We start from the raw sequence: 13,775 nt of genomic DNA on the forward strand, positions 1-13,775 counted from the left end.
CAACAGACACTTCACAAAAGTGTGACATGTTTTACATCATTAGTCATTAAGGAAAGGAAAATTAAAACCACAAAAGCATCACAATATACCTAATAGATTGTATAAAATTATCAAGACCATACATATTGTTGGTGGGAAGTTGTAACTGCCTTATACAACTTGTGGGAATGTGAAATGACCCGACATCTTTGAGAGATGTTTGGTTATTTCTTGAAAAGGTAAACACACCTAACACATGACCTCGTGGGAGGAGTAGAAGGAAGAGTTATAAAGAGGAGAGAGAAGAGCAAAGGAGAAACCTTCGGGGATGAAAGATGACCTTCATGACCTTGACTTTGGTTATATTTCACATTTGTACACATAGGACATCAATCATATTATGTTTCTTTAAAAATATTTTCCTTTACGTTTATGGATGTTTTGCCTACTTGTGTATCTGTGTACCACACGCATGCAGTCAGTACAAGAGGAGGCCAGAAGAGGGCATGGGACTCCCCAGAGACTGAAGTTAACAGCCAGTTGTAAGCCACCAGTGGATGCAGGGAATTGAACCTAGGTACTTTATAAGAACAACCAAAACTCTGAACTACTGAGCCATCTCCCCAGACCCCCCAAATTATGTACTTTTCAATACAATACATGCAGGTGATTATATGTGAGTCATTCCTTGATGAGTTGCCAAAACTTCGAATATTTTTTGACACAGGAATTACATGTTGAAGGAACTAACCTGAGGGTATTTACCCTGGAAAATAATGAATATAAAGCTTTATCTGAGAGGATGTTTATTGTCATTTATAGTACTGAAAAGCTGCAACTAGCTCTCTCCCCACAGAGTTAAACAAATGATGGCTTCCTATGCAGTTACTGAATGTTGTGACATATAAAAAGAATATTAGTGATCTGAAAAAGCCCAGAGTATTTTGGATTAGGGTTGCAGCTCAGTGGGTGGCACATGATGTAGCATGGGTGAATCTTTGAAGGTATTCTGTGGTGAAGACGCTAGCCACAGAAAGATGCCTGTAGTAGGGTGTCACTTTTGTGGAGTTTTATAGTCAAGTTCATAGAAAGAGGAAGCAGAGTTAGAGTGGTGGATACCAGAAGCTTCAGGGAGGAGGAAATGGGTATAGAGTTTCCATTTTGTGAGTTGGAAAAGCTGCAGAGAGCTGTTGCACAACAATATGAAATGCTTACTCCTGCTGAGCTGTGCACTCAGAAATGGCTTAAGATGATGAATTTTGTGTTGTATGGTATTGTGCTGTATTTTGTTTTTTGGGACAGGGTCTTTTTTAAAATAAACTTAATTTTATGTGTATGAGCGTTTTTGTCTGAATGTTTGCTCACCACGTGTGTGTCTGCTACCCACAAAGGCCAGAAGAGAGTGTCGAATTTCCTTGAATGGAGTTACACATGATTGAGTCACCATGTGGGTGTTGGTGTTGGGAATTAAACCTGCGTCCTCTGGAAGAATGACCAATGAATGATCTTAGCTCCTGAGACATCTTTTCAGCTCTGTATGGTGTTTTACAAACTACAACTTGGCCAAGCAGTGGTGGCATACATTTTTAATCCCAGCACTTGGGAGGCAGAGGCAGGTGGATCTCTGTGAGTTTGAGGCCAGCCTGGTCTACAACTTGAGTTCCAGGATTGGCCAGGGCTGTTACACAGAGAAACCTCATCTCAAAACAAAGCAAAACAAAACAAAAAAACAACCCCCCAAACTACAACTTTATTTATTTATTTTTTAGTGATTGTACAGTATTTCATATTTTTGTTTAAAGAATTTTAAAGTACTCTGTTGGGGATTTAGCTCAGTGGTAGAGCGCTTGCCTAGCAAGCACAAGGCCCTGGGTTCGATCCTCAACTCAAAAAAAAAAAAAAAGAATTTCAAAGTACTCAAGGAAAAGATAGAAGTGATGAACCCCCAAATTGTAGTGCTCCCTGGGTGTGGGAATAGATAACCTTAGTTTTGTCTTTATGGGCTTTAGAATTTTTTTAAACTTTACAAAACAATCACATTCTTGTTTTACAAGCAGCAAAGAAAAGCAAGGAAGAAACATAAATGAATTGCCTTTAGTCCTTAAAAAAAAAAAAAAAAGGAAAGGAAGTCCCTTCGTGCATGCGTGCCTGGCCCTTCCCCACCCCCCCCCCCAGCACCCATGGTGCCCGCCCTTCCCTTCTCTGCCTCTCTGCTTCCTGCAGCTGCCCCGCAGCATTCCTGCTCCCGACTTAGAGGAGGGGTGACTGGTCCTCCTGCTTCCATTTCTAAACTGTGGTTCTCCTTTGCTTTGCTTTCTTCCCGCTAAACCGTCCCAGCTCCGCTCAGCTTTTCCTCCGAAGCCAGTGGTTTTGCTAATCCGACGACTTGCAGTTCTACAGAGAGGCGCGGAAATTTGCTATGCTATATAATCCTGGAAAAAAAGCAGCCTGATGATAAAATTCTCAATTCTCTTTGCTGTATGGAAAAATAGTTTTTTTAAGAAATAATTATACAATTTTATTAGCACAATGGTCATTGTATAAAATTATGCCTTCCATTATATTGTATGTGGGGTATGTGTGTATGTTCACGCGGAGGCACGTCCGCATGTGTGCATGTGTGTGTACAAGTCAAACATGGATGTCACGTGTCCTCCATTGCTTTCCACCTTAGTTTTTGAGACAAGGTCTTTCATTGGACCTGGAGCTCACTGACTTACTAGGCTGCCTGGCCAGTGCCCCGCCTGAAGTTACAGTCATGCTCTTAAGCATCTAGCCTTTGAGGGGATGCTAAGGATCCAACATCAGGTCCTCATGCTTGCACAGCAGGCTCCTCATTTACCTCAGCTGACATTGCCACACTGTACATCACGTACTTGGCTCACATTTGTCCTCTCCTGCCCTCCTCTCCCTCTCCTTCTCTCCACTGCCCTCTTTCCTCTTCCTAAACAGTCCTTATTCTACCTTCATACTTCTTTCTAAATCTAGATTCTGGAGGCTGGAGAGATGGCTCAGTGGTTAGGAGCATTGACTGTTCTTCCCAGAGGACCCGAGTTCAATTCCCAGCACCCACATGGCAGCTCACAATTGTCTGTAGCTATAGTTCCAGGGGACCTGACATCCATGACAAAATACCAATGCACATAAAGTGGTAAAAATAAATAAGTTTAAAAAGTATAGATTCTGTGTATGGGAGACAAATATAATAATTGTCGAAGTTCTATCGTTATTCCTGTGGAAGGGTTTTATCCTTACTCCTTGGTCACAGGTTTGTCTTGGGTTATGTTCAATGGCTGGCTATAGACACTGATCAAGGCCAGCGCCTTCCACTGCCGAGCGGCTTAAAAGCCTGGGAGGAGAGAGTGGCTTCTTTGGCCTGTGAAGAAAGCACATCCCTCTCAAACCCTGTTCTGCTTTCTCTGTGGCCACTTTTCTATGTCACCGAGGTCACTTGGAATGTAGTTAGGAGGGCATAGGTGTCTTGTAGGTACTTCGGGGAAGACACCTTTAGTAAGATGACTCTGACTTTGTACTTGGGCAAACTGCCATGTAGGTAAAAAACTAAGTTTTCCAAGCTCCCTGCAGGCAAGTATGGTCATGAGACTAAGTTCTGAGTCAGAGTTATTTGAGCCCAAGGTGTGGAGATTCCAGGAAGTCTTCTTAACAGGAAGAAAACTGACCTTTTTCCCCCTCTTTCTTTGAGGGGGAGGTGTTTTGAGACAAGGTTTCTCTGGCTGTCCTGGAACTCACTCTGTAGACCAGAGATCTGCCTACCTCTGCCTCCCAGGGTACTGGGATTAAAGGTGTGTGCCATCATGCCTGGCTCTTGATTTTTTTTTTTTTAAATTCTCCTATCTTTTGGAGGCCAAGAACTGTAGAGGGGACGGGAAAGCCAAGAGCCAGCAGAAGCAGGCTCTTTCTCACTCTGCAGGGACCTTTAGACCTCATCCCTATGGACTTCATTAGAACCACCGCTTTTCAGAGACAAAACTGTGATTCCTAACTAACAGCTTGTTTGTAGAAAGGACCATGCTAACAACAGAACCTGGAACGTGATGTCCACCTGGTAGATGAGGACGAAGGCCGTGTTTAAGTATTCAAATACTACAGGCTAGGATTTAAAACATTGCTACATTTTTTTTTTTTTACTTGTCTCTTATTTGGAGGTGAGTTCTTTTGTCCCTGGCCTGACTTGTGATGGCTTCCCCCAGTAGATTTCTGTGGAAGCACAGCTCTATGCTCTCTACCTAGTCACACAGACCAGCAGATGCTACCATTTCAACCTCACCCAGGAGACTGGCCAAAAGGAAGACCACAGGAAGGTGCTCTGATTGACAGCTCGGTGAGCCTGTCCAACCTTCCTGGACTTCCTAACACAGGTCAGGGAAGTGAGTAGAGCCATCATTTAAAAAAAAAAAAAGAAGAAGAAGAGGCCATGAATTTGAAAGAGAGCAAGAAAAGGTATGTGGGAAGAAATGGAGAGAGAAATTATATCACTATATTATAATCTGAAAAAAAAACCCACCCAGATTAACTGAAAAAGCTTAATAAGTTTATTTATTCGCTTACATTATTGTGTATGTGCATGATGTATGCATGTGTGTGCATGGCTTCCCTGGCATGTTTGTGGCAGTCAGAGAACAACTCTCTGGAGTCAGCCCTCTTTTCACCTTTATGTGGGTTATGGGGAGTGAACTCAGGTGGTCAGGCTTATATGGCAAGTGCTTTACCCACTGAACCACCTCACTGGCCCAAAGAACCATCTTGAAGTGGGTTCTTCTTTTCAGATGCAAGCTGTCAGTCTTCTCAAGTCACTCGTGCTAAGGTCTCAAACGTGGGGTAGAGAAGCTGTCCTTGATCTGCCTTCCTGACCCTTGAGCCATCAGACTCTGGCCCTAGTCACACAGGGGTGATTTTATGTCCTTACTCAGAGAAATAGAGAGCCGGGAAAGGCTGGGTGTGTTGGCACATGCCTATAATCTTAGTACTTGGGATCCGGGGGCAGAAGAATTGCTATGAGCTTATGGGCAGCCTGGGCTACATTGTAAGTCCAAGGCTAGGCTATAGGCTACAAAGTTAGAGACTAGAAAACCAGAACTGGAACAATTGGTAATTCCTCTCTTTAGATAAGAGTTAAGTTCTTTTTCAAAGAAAAGATGTTCCGATGTAGACAGGCTGGGCCTGATTTGGTAACTTCATAGTCCACAAGTCCCAAGACCCCTTGATCTTCCCTGCTGCTCAGCAGACAGGCATGATGGGTGGGGCACAGGTGGTGATGGTAGGCCAAAAGGCAGTCTTAAGGATGGCATAGAAAGCTGAAAGAGGCCCAGATTTCTGAGAAACAAAGAGCTTCAGTTTTGTTTGAGTGGCTTAATTTTAGGTCTTTAGGTTATAGAGTAAAAACCACGTTAGCAGAGAGAGACTTAGAATGCCTTTGTTTGGAACAAGGGAGAGTTGCCTTAGCTTAGCTGGCACTCTAGTGTTGAGTTGTTGAAAAAGCAGCAGCCATTAAGTGGGGTGTAACGGAGATTGCTAAGAAGAGTATGGAGTTGTGAGGCTGGGGAGTGGGGGAGGAGCAGAGGTACAGGACCTCATAGAATACCAGCAGCCAGGAGAGCAGGAGTAGCCAAGGAGGGACTCCCCCTTCCTGAGAAGAAACCAGGAGGGAGGGCATCATTAGCCTGGCCTCCTTGCTCCTGCTGTTTGCACTCCTGTACTCTTGTGAGGCTGTGAGGATCAATCTCCATGTGGCCCTCCCATGGAGGACCAGAAGGGAGCTCCTTGAAGTGTCATCATTGGTTGGCCCCTTCTGTGTCTCAGTAGCTACAGTAGTAACATGTTCCAGTTATCTGCAAGTTGGACTGCTGGGCAAGGAAGCACTGTGGGCAGCACAGGATCTCGGGGAGCAGAGACAGGACCTGACAGCACTCAGGTACAATGGGGCCCTGGAGGGCTGTGGTCATGGGACTCCCCCACCATGCCCTGGGAAAGTTTTTCCATGGTTCCCTCCCTGCTGAGGTAGGATAGAGAGAGGGGGAGACTTTGGAGACATGAGAAAGGAAAAAGAGCTCCCACCCAAGCATCAAGTTGAAGACTCTAATCAGCATCAGAACAAGAATTCCAACACAGTTAACAACTGCTTAAGGCCTCGCTCCCTTTCCAGCCACAAACCTGCAATTTTATAGGAATCTCACCAGAAATCCCATATACAAAGAAAAGACACACGTTCAACTTCTTGTTAACCCTAGTGGCTTCTGGGTCGCCCCCTCCCCACACCATCCTCTTAATAAAATAGAAACATGTTAGTATGCATGACATATTTGTGTATATGTGCGCATGTGCCACAGTCCACACTTTCACACCTTCATGTGGGTTCTGGGGACTGAACTCGGGTGGCCAGGCTTGTATGAGGTTTTGTTTTGTTTTGCTAATTTAATTTTACCTGGTGAGTCATCTAGCTGGCCCTGGCTTCTGGTTTTACCTTATGAGATTATAATTTTATCCAGTGCATCTCTGGAGCCACCTCATGTCTCATCTCAAAAGAAACTGGGAAGGGAGAAGGAAAAGGGGGTTTCTTGGCAGCCTTTGAGATGTAACTTGAGAGCCGATAAAATGTGTGTATGGCTAGTGCTAAGAGAGTATTTGCCTACTCTCCCTTGAGGAGCCTATGCTCACACTTGGGCACTCCCCCTTACTTCCTCTTAGGAAGAGCACGCTCCCACTTGGGTGTGTCTTTTTTTCTTCTGAGCTTTTCTTTCCCTTAACCTCCTATATTAAAATCTCCTTAGTAAAAACACCAACTGTGCTTCACAATTCCAGGTCATCCTGAAATTCTTTCTGTGTTGAAGCTAGGAACCCCACTTTGACTTTAACCAATGTTCCTAAAGCTTAGGGGGACTCCTCAAGGTGCTGGGAGTGACAGTGTGGGGCTGTGACTGTCCACTACCAACACAACCCAAATCTAAGTTCCTGGGAAGTAAATGCTTTCCAGCCTGCTGTGCACAAGCATGCGCTCGCCACTGGTACAGACTGTGCACAAGCATGCGCTCGCCACTGATGCAGGCTGTGCACAAGCATGCACTCGCCACTGATGCAGGCTGTGCACAAGCATGCGCTCACCACTGATGCAGGCTGTGCACAAGCATGCACTAACCATTGATGTAGGCTGTGCACAAGCATGTGCTCGACACTGGTGCAGGCTGTGCACAAACATGCACTAACCACTGATGCAGGCTGTGCACAAGCATGCACCCCCCACTGGTACAGACTGTGCACAAGCATGCACTAACCACTGATGCAGGCTGTGCACAAGCATGCACTAACCATTGATGTAGGCTGTGCATAAGCATGTGCTTGACACTGGTGCAGGCTGTGCACAAACATGCACTAACCACTGATGCAGGCTGTGCACAAGCATGCGCTAACCACTGATGCAGGCTGTGCACAAGCATGCACCCCCCACTGGTACAGACTGTGCACAAGCATGCACTCCCCACCGGTGCAGGCTGTCATCTGCCTTCCTTCAGTTCTTCCTGCCCAGCACATGGGCTGGAAGCATCCTGACCTGCCCCAGGTAGTACTTCACTAGCTGATGACTAGCTTCATAAAAACAGGGGAGGCCTCACCAAAGCCCAGCCACCTGAGGAGCAGGCAACAAGCTCCCTGAAGAGGCTTAAGTGGACCAGTCCTCCTCTGGTAACCACTAGAGAGAAAAAAAAAAAACCAGAGACTTGTAGGGATGAGGGCAGAGGTGAGGGTAAGGGCAAGGATGGGGTTCCAGGTCAGAGTGCTGTGTAGCATCAGATAATGAAAGCAGATGGACCAACATTCACCCTCATGACTGCTTTATTTTGTGCTCAAATGGTACAGTGATCTTATACATGTCACATGTTATGGCAAGTCCAAGGCATGGCTGCCTTCACCTTGTAAAATGCAGGTCCTGTTCTGGCTCTCTCTGATAATTCAGAGCCTGTTCCCTGAGTGAAGGAGGGAAAAGCAATGGCAACCAGCTCCTCCTGTGGAGGGCTAGAGGAGGTGAGGGACGTCCAACTCACATCAACATCAAGCGGGTAGGGACCAGTTCTACAGGCCAAGAAGCCTAGCTTATCATTATCTCAAAGGAGTCTATGGGCTCCTGTTCTCCAAGCTGATGGAAATGTGCAGTAAATCCATTCTTCCCCCACGTTACTCACATAGGAGTCACCTGGGGGCAGGAGAGGGGGCACCAGTCTCTTCACAGTACAGGTTCTTGTCAGTGTGGATGGGTATACAGCTTGCCCCAATCACACTCTGAATAGCAATGATGGAAACAGGAGCCCATTTAAAACAAACAAACAAAAATCTTGGGTGCCATTCATCTCTCAACAACCGAGGACTGTGGAGGGATCATGTGGCTCAATAAGAGGGCCTTGTCCTCCAGGCATGCTGGGCTCAATTCAGGCCGCATGCCTAGCTGCCTTTCAGCTTCCATTTCTCACCCCAGGGGCTCCCATTCTGTCCTTTAGTAAAGCTGGGATCTGGGTGTCTCTATGTTCAGGGCTCCCCCAGAGACTCCCCTCCAATGCTGAGGTCTTTCTCAGAGTCCTAAGTTGCCATTATGAGGCCATCCTTCCTAACCTTTTTCTCTGAGTCACTGTATAAGAATTTAGAGAAACCGGCTGTGGCGTTTTCTGTGATAAATAAGAGGATCCATACTTAGAAATGATCAACTCCACCTGGAAGCCAGAGATATATCAGACAGTACTGATGGCGCTGGACAGCTTCATGGCACTGGACTGGTACCTGGTGCCCCTTGCTTACAGCCTGCCCAGGCCTCCCTGAACAGCATCCCACATCCTTATTCTGTAGGTTTCTGCTGCATTGTTGGCAGGGCCTGGTTTCACTGGAGCTGGGTGCTTAGACCTGGTCCTGGTCAGATGCACACCAGCCCAGGGCTCTGGCAGCTGAAGAGGCATCAGTGACATGGGTTGGTTATCTGTTTTACTTTGTGGCAGAGACCAGGCTTTCTACTAATATTCTCTTCATCATAGTAAAATATAAAAATAAAAATACATCACAAAATACTATTGACAACAAAAATTCCAAGGATACGATGACCTTAAATATACAAAGCATTTCCAGAGGAATAGTTCTCAGTCCTCCTGGGCATGTCTCTGGTCATGTGGGGAGGGAGGCTTAGGGGACTTCTGTCTACAGCTCTAAGGGTGAGGTCTCTTGGGAACTAGCCACTCGGTGTGGCCACACATTTACATTCTACACTTGAGACTGGGTGGGAGCCTGTGCACATGGTACCTTCCAGGCTGGGAAGTGGAGAGAAACTCCAAGGGTATAAAACCCAATGGACTCCTTTCCTTTCTTGCTCTTCCTTGTTCTTTTGTAATGTTTCACTAAAAAGCCCAGGCCAAGCTGCCTGAAGCCCTGGCTGGAGAGCAGGGACAGCGGTGGGTGAGGTCAGGCTTTGTGGGCAGAAGCTCCTGACAATAGAAGCAGACACAGGATGAATAGGGCTCCCCCAGGCCTACGAGGAACACTGGCTCTTCATGCGTTTCTTCTCCACTGCCAGTCTTATAGCCTGCATGAGCATGTCTTTGTTATTGAGGATGTTATACTCCGAGAGCTTCACCAACTTGTCAAAATTGGCCTCTGTGTACGTCAGCTCCTTGGTGGCATAGGGAGATTTGGCGCCATAGATGTTCAGCTGGCCCAGTTCCAGCTCCTCAGGACTTCGTTCTACACCTTGGAGCAGAAGAATTTGCTATAGATCCTTATTATGGTAGGTTGTAAGGACTTGTTTGCACATACAAATACACTTATATGCATGCACACTCACTCACATGGGTGCCCACGTGCAGCACCCCCCCTCCCCCGCCCCACACAGAGCATAGTTTATCCATTTCAGGATTCCACATAGCTGGGTATCAGTAAACGGTTAAATGACTAAAACAGCAGAAGACCATGTTGTTAGTTCATGGGGAGGATGGAGAGAATTCTCTGGGTTCAGCCAGGCCTCCCCTCTGGGGTCCTCAGAAGATTCTACACGTCTAAAAACAGGGGCTTGTGTCTGTTTCCAGCAGAGTCTGGGAGCACACCATAGAGGGAGCTTACCTGGAGCCTTGTACTTCTGGAAGGTGTCACTGATGAGTGGGAAGTAAGCCACAATGGGGGCATCAGGCTCCTGGGGATTCTCCATCAGGTAACACTCCTTGAGACTTTTGTCATCCTCCTGGATGGAGTAGCTGGGGAAGGGGATGTTCTGCTCGGTACAGTACTCGCAGGTTTGTTTCAGGGGCTGTAACGTCATGGGAGGACACTTTGAGCACCGGAAGCCACACAGAGTTCCTGGATCTGTTTTCCTGGTCTTTCCTAGCTAACCCTGGTCCCAGATTGCTTTGCTAATGCATGGTATTTTCAGAAGAAAGCCAGGTCGGGACAGAAGGCCCAGGTAGCAGGCTGGTGCCCATACAGATGAAAGCTCCTTCCCTAAATGAAAACACAGAGGTCTGCTGCGGCCACTTCACCCAAAGACAGACCTGGGGACACAAAGACGGACGCTGGGGCCTGGCTGCTTGGAGTCTTGACTGGCCACTCAGAGAGTTTGGAGGTGAAAAAATACCTTTAAAGTCACACAGAGCCCTGAGTCCCACAACTGGCTTATTTGCATGCCCCCCCAGCTAGCTACTAGGAACCCTCCTCTGTGACCTCGGGAGAATAGCAGTTGCCCTGTCTGCCACAAAGAACTGGTGCAAGGACCAGGTGAGGTCCTGGGGAGGGAAGCACACTGTTGTTTATTGACAAACCTAGGAAGTGATTATTGCTTTCATCCCAGCCATCTGTCTATAATTCCTTTTCTTTCCCTGGCTTCAAGATGGGATTGTATCAAAGTCAAACAAACAAACAAAAAACCTAAAAGAAACAAAGAAAAACCAAAAACCAGAGTTTTCCCTTAAAGAGAAAGTAAATAATAATAATAATAATAATAATAATAATAATAATAATACCACCACTGGTCACTTGCTTAATCATATGGAGGTCCTGTGATTACATGGACCCTGAGATTATTTTGAAAACAAGACATTACAAACTCATCAAGATTGTTTTCAGCTGAAAAATGGCCAAGTGCATCAGATGCTTAAAAGCAATAATAAAATTGCCATCATTGAGTTCAAACGAACTCCCAAGTCCCAGCATATGGGAGGCAGCTGGTTGCCAGTGAGCTTTGGTCCTCTGGCCCTGCCTCATACTGCAGACTTAAGCTCCTGTCATGCAGCCTCAGAGTGTGCCAGCAGAGCACGTCCTCCATGTGACAGCCGCACAGGTCTCTAAGGTGGTGCCACCAACTCTGTGACAGCTCAGGAGCAGCTGGCGCTGATGCTGCTTCTGCTACACTTGCCTTGGTCTGGGATCCTGCACAGTAATTGAGGTGGATGATGAGGTCGATTTTTCTCTCCGGCCTAAGGAGGGGTGCGTAGCTGGAGTTGACAAAGAACGCGGTGTCCAGCAGGTTCAGATGTTTCGTAAACTGTGTCAGCTGGTTTGGGAAGGTGTCCAGCACTGTGTCTGAAAGTCAAGCCTTCTAGTTAACATGCACCTGGTGCCTTGATGTCAATTACAGGTCAGGTAGAGGCACTGATATGGCCAGAATACCCTGCTTAGAGCTTGCTTTCTTCAGCCTGGGCCTCTAGCCTCCCACATTCTCTCTAGGACACTGAGTTCTACTTCTCTGGGTGGGCTGACGTATAGCAGCATGCTCTTGAGGCTTTAGCAAGTCTTCTATGGGTTATGCACACACAACCTGCCATGACTCATTTGTAGAGCTTGTGGAGAAGCAGGGACTTAACATCCTATCCACCAGGGATAGCCATGGACCCAGAGCCATCGGCCCATTTTGCTCCAGACAGCGAGGACGAGAATAATAGTCAAGACTGAAGGACTTTGCAGGCTGTGGCCAAATAAAACACCAAAGATTTCCATGTGGTGGGAGAGGAGGCACACTAGGCCTTGTCCCTAAAGCCTTAGCAAGGAGAGGCATACAGAACCAAAGCCGTGAGAGTGTGGTTTAAGGTCTGAGGCTGTGAGGCTGAGCTAGGCTGTACTCGCTCAACTGCAGTGGGGGCATCACTCACAGTGAAAGGTGTTCCCAAAAGGTATTGCCCAAAAAGCTCACATCTCTCCATTTGCACAATGGGGGCCAACTTCTGCAGCTGCCTCTGTTGCTCAGATAATGCAGTTGGACGATTAACTAATGCCTGTATTGCCCTCTGCTGGCAGAACGGAATTCATTCAAGTCTCCCTGCTGGCAGAGCTGAATTCATTCAAGTCCTCAGCCATAAATGGACTAGCCCCGCGCCCCCAAGCCAGCTGTGTTTCTTCCCATTAACATGACTAGAGGAGACCATCTCTCTCTCTCTCTCTCTCTCTCTCTCTCTCTCTCTCTCTCTCTCTTTCTCAGCTGAGGATAGAACCTAGGGCCTTGCGCTTGCTAAGCAAGTGCTCTACCACTGAGCTAAATCCCCAACCCGAGACCGTCTTTCTCTATGGCAACTTCAATACCTATTTCTTCTTCCTCCCAACAGAGCCAGCCCTGGAGGAGCACCCATGTTGGCATACCTTTCCACATAGAGAACTGTTTGTTCTGTAAGTAGTCAGTGTGCAGCTGCATCCCGTACAGGAAGTTGTGGAACTCGGACACTTGGGGCCTGTGTGTGAGGATTTCTCGGAAGGTGTTGGACAGCCATGATGCTGGGATCACGACTGTGGTCTCCAAGGGGTTAGCATCACATTTAGGGATTTCAGGCAGGAGTGGATCATCTTCTGCAGGGGGAAGGGATGGAGGGCAGGTTACAGAAGTTGGGGTAGCACCTCACCCATGAGAGTGAGCCACTTTAAATGAAGTTCATACCTTCTTTGCCCAAGCCCTGGTTCTGACTGAACCCATGAGGACTCAGGACAGAGGTGTGAGACAAGGGTGGGGGAACATGGAGAGGGAGAAAGAAGATACCCAGGAAGGAAGGCTCCAGGACGATGGTGGTCCCAGAAGTTTGTTTGTTATTTCTCTGTGCTCACAGATCCCCAGGACCATAGCTCTCCGAATGTTGGAGATATCCTCCTGGGCCTTGGCACAAGTACCACCTATAGCCACTCTGCCCCCACCCCTGCCCCCAGTGAAGGAATGCTGCAGCCCAACTGCCTTCCCCTGTCTGGATCACGGGGATGATGTAGAAACGGTGACAGGCAACCAGTCCTTAGCTCATGATCCATAAACTATAGCTCCACTACTCAAGAGGGGAAACCAGGCTGTCACGCACCGATGTCATGCAGTTTTTCCCTTGTCCACCTGTAGAAAAACTCCTCGGATGTGTGGGACAAATTCCAGGCATCAAGCAGGTTCAGGGAGAAGATGCTACTCCACAAACCTAGAGAAGCAGAGACGCCATGAGAAACTCTCCCCAGGCTCCCTGCCCCCACACCCAGATCTCACTGGTCCAGCCTTAGCCTAGATGCCTACTCCAGGCCAGACTGCTTGCAGGTGGGACGGACTTGGATTTCTGTCTCCCACTGAGCAGTCCCATGCCATGTCTGATGGTGCCAGTCTTCTTCTCCCTTCCCTCAGTGCAGGGAGCAGGAGGGTGCTCAAGACACAGCCACGGCAGGGGGCTGGCAGCTGACAAGTGCAGGCTTTGAGTTCAAACCCTGTTCAAACCTTTGCATCAGTTCACATTGAGAAAGCACTTAAGACAGGGTCTGGCATGCAGTAAGCCTTGATACACACAAAGCTAGCTCTTATTTTTTAATGTAAA

General features: G+C 47.3%; 1 protein-coding gene across 2 annotated transcripts in view; it reads right to left on the minus strand.

The window, feature by feature from the left end:
• Window positions 1-7,806: 7,806 nt before the first annotated feature.
• The window catches only part of Pla2g4e (phospholipase A2 group IVE), a 74,741-nt gene continuing 68,772 nt past the window's right edge, over window positions 7,807-13,775 (minus strand). For both annotated transcript variants that reach the window (XM_036185125.1, XM_036185127.1), the window contains 5 exons: window positions 13,284-13,391; window positions 12,586-12,789; window positions 11,369-11,535; window positions 10,084-10,267; window positions 7,807-9,714 (listed from right to left, as the gene is read on the minus strand). In XM_036185125.1, the coding sequence (XP_036041018.1) occupies window positions 9,497-9,714; window positions 10,084-10,267; window positions 11,369-11,535; window positions 12,586-12,789; window positions 13,284-13,391 (881 nt within the window). In that variant the 3' untranslated portion in view covers window positions 7,807-9,496. The remainder of the gene's footprint in view (window positions 9,715-10,083; window positions 10,268-11,368; window positions 11,536-12,585; window positions 12,790-13,283; window positions 13,392-13,775) is intronic.

This window comes from Onychomys torridus, chromosome 4, assembly GCF_903995425.1.
Source record: "Onychomys torridus chromosome 4, mOncTor1.1, whole genome shotgun sequence".
NCBI lineage: Eukaryota > Metazoa > Chordata > Mammalia > Rodentia > Cricetidae > Onychomys > Onychomys torridus.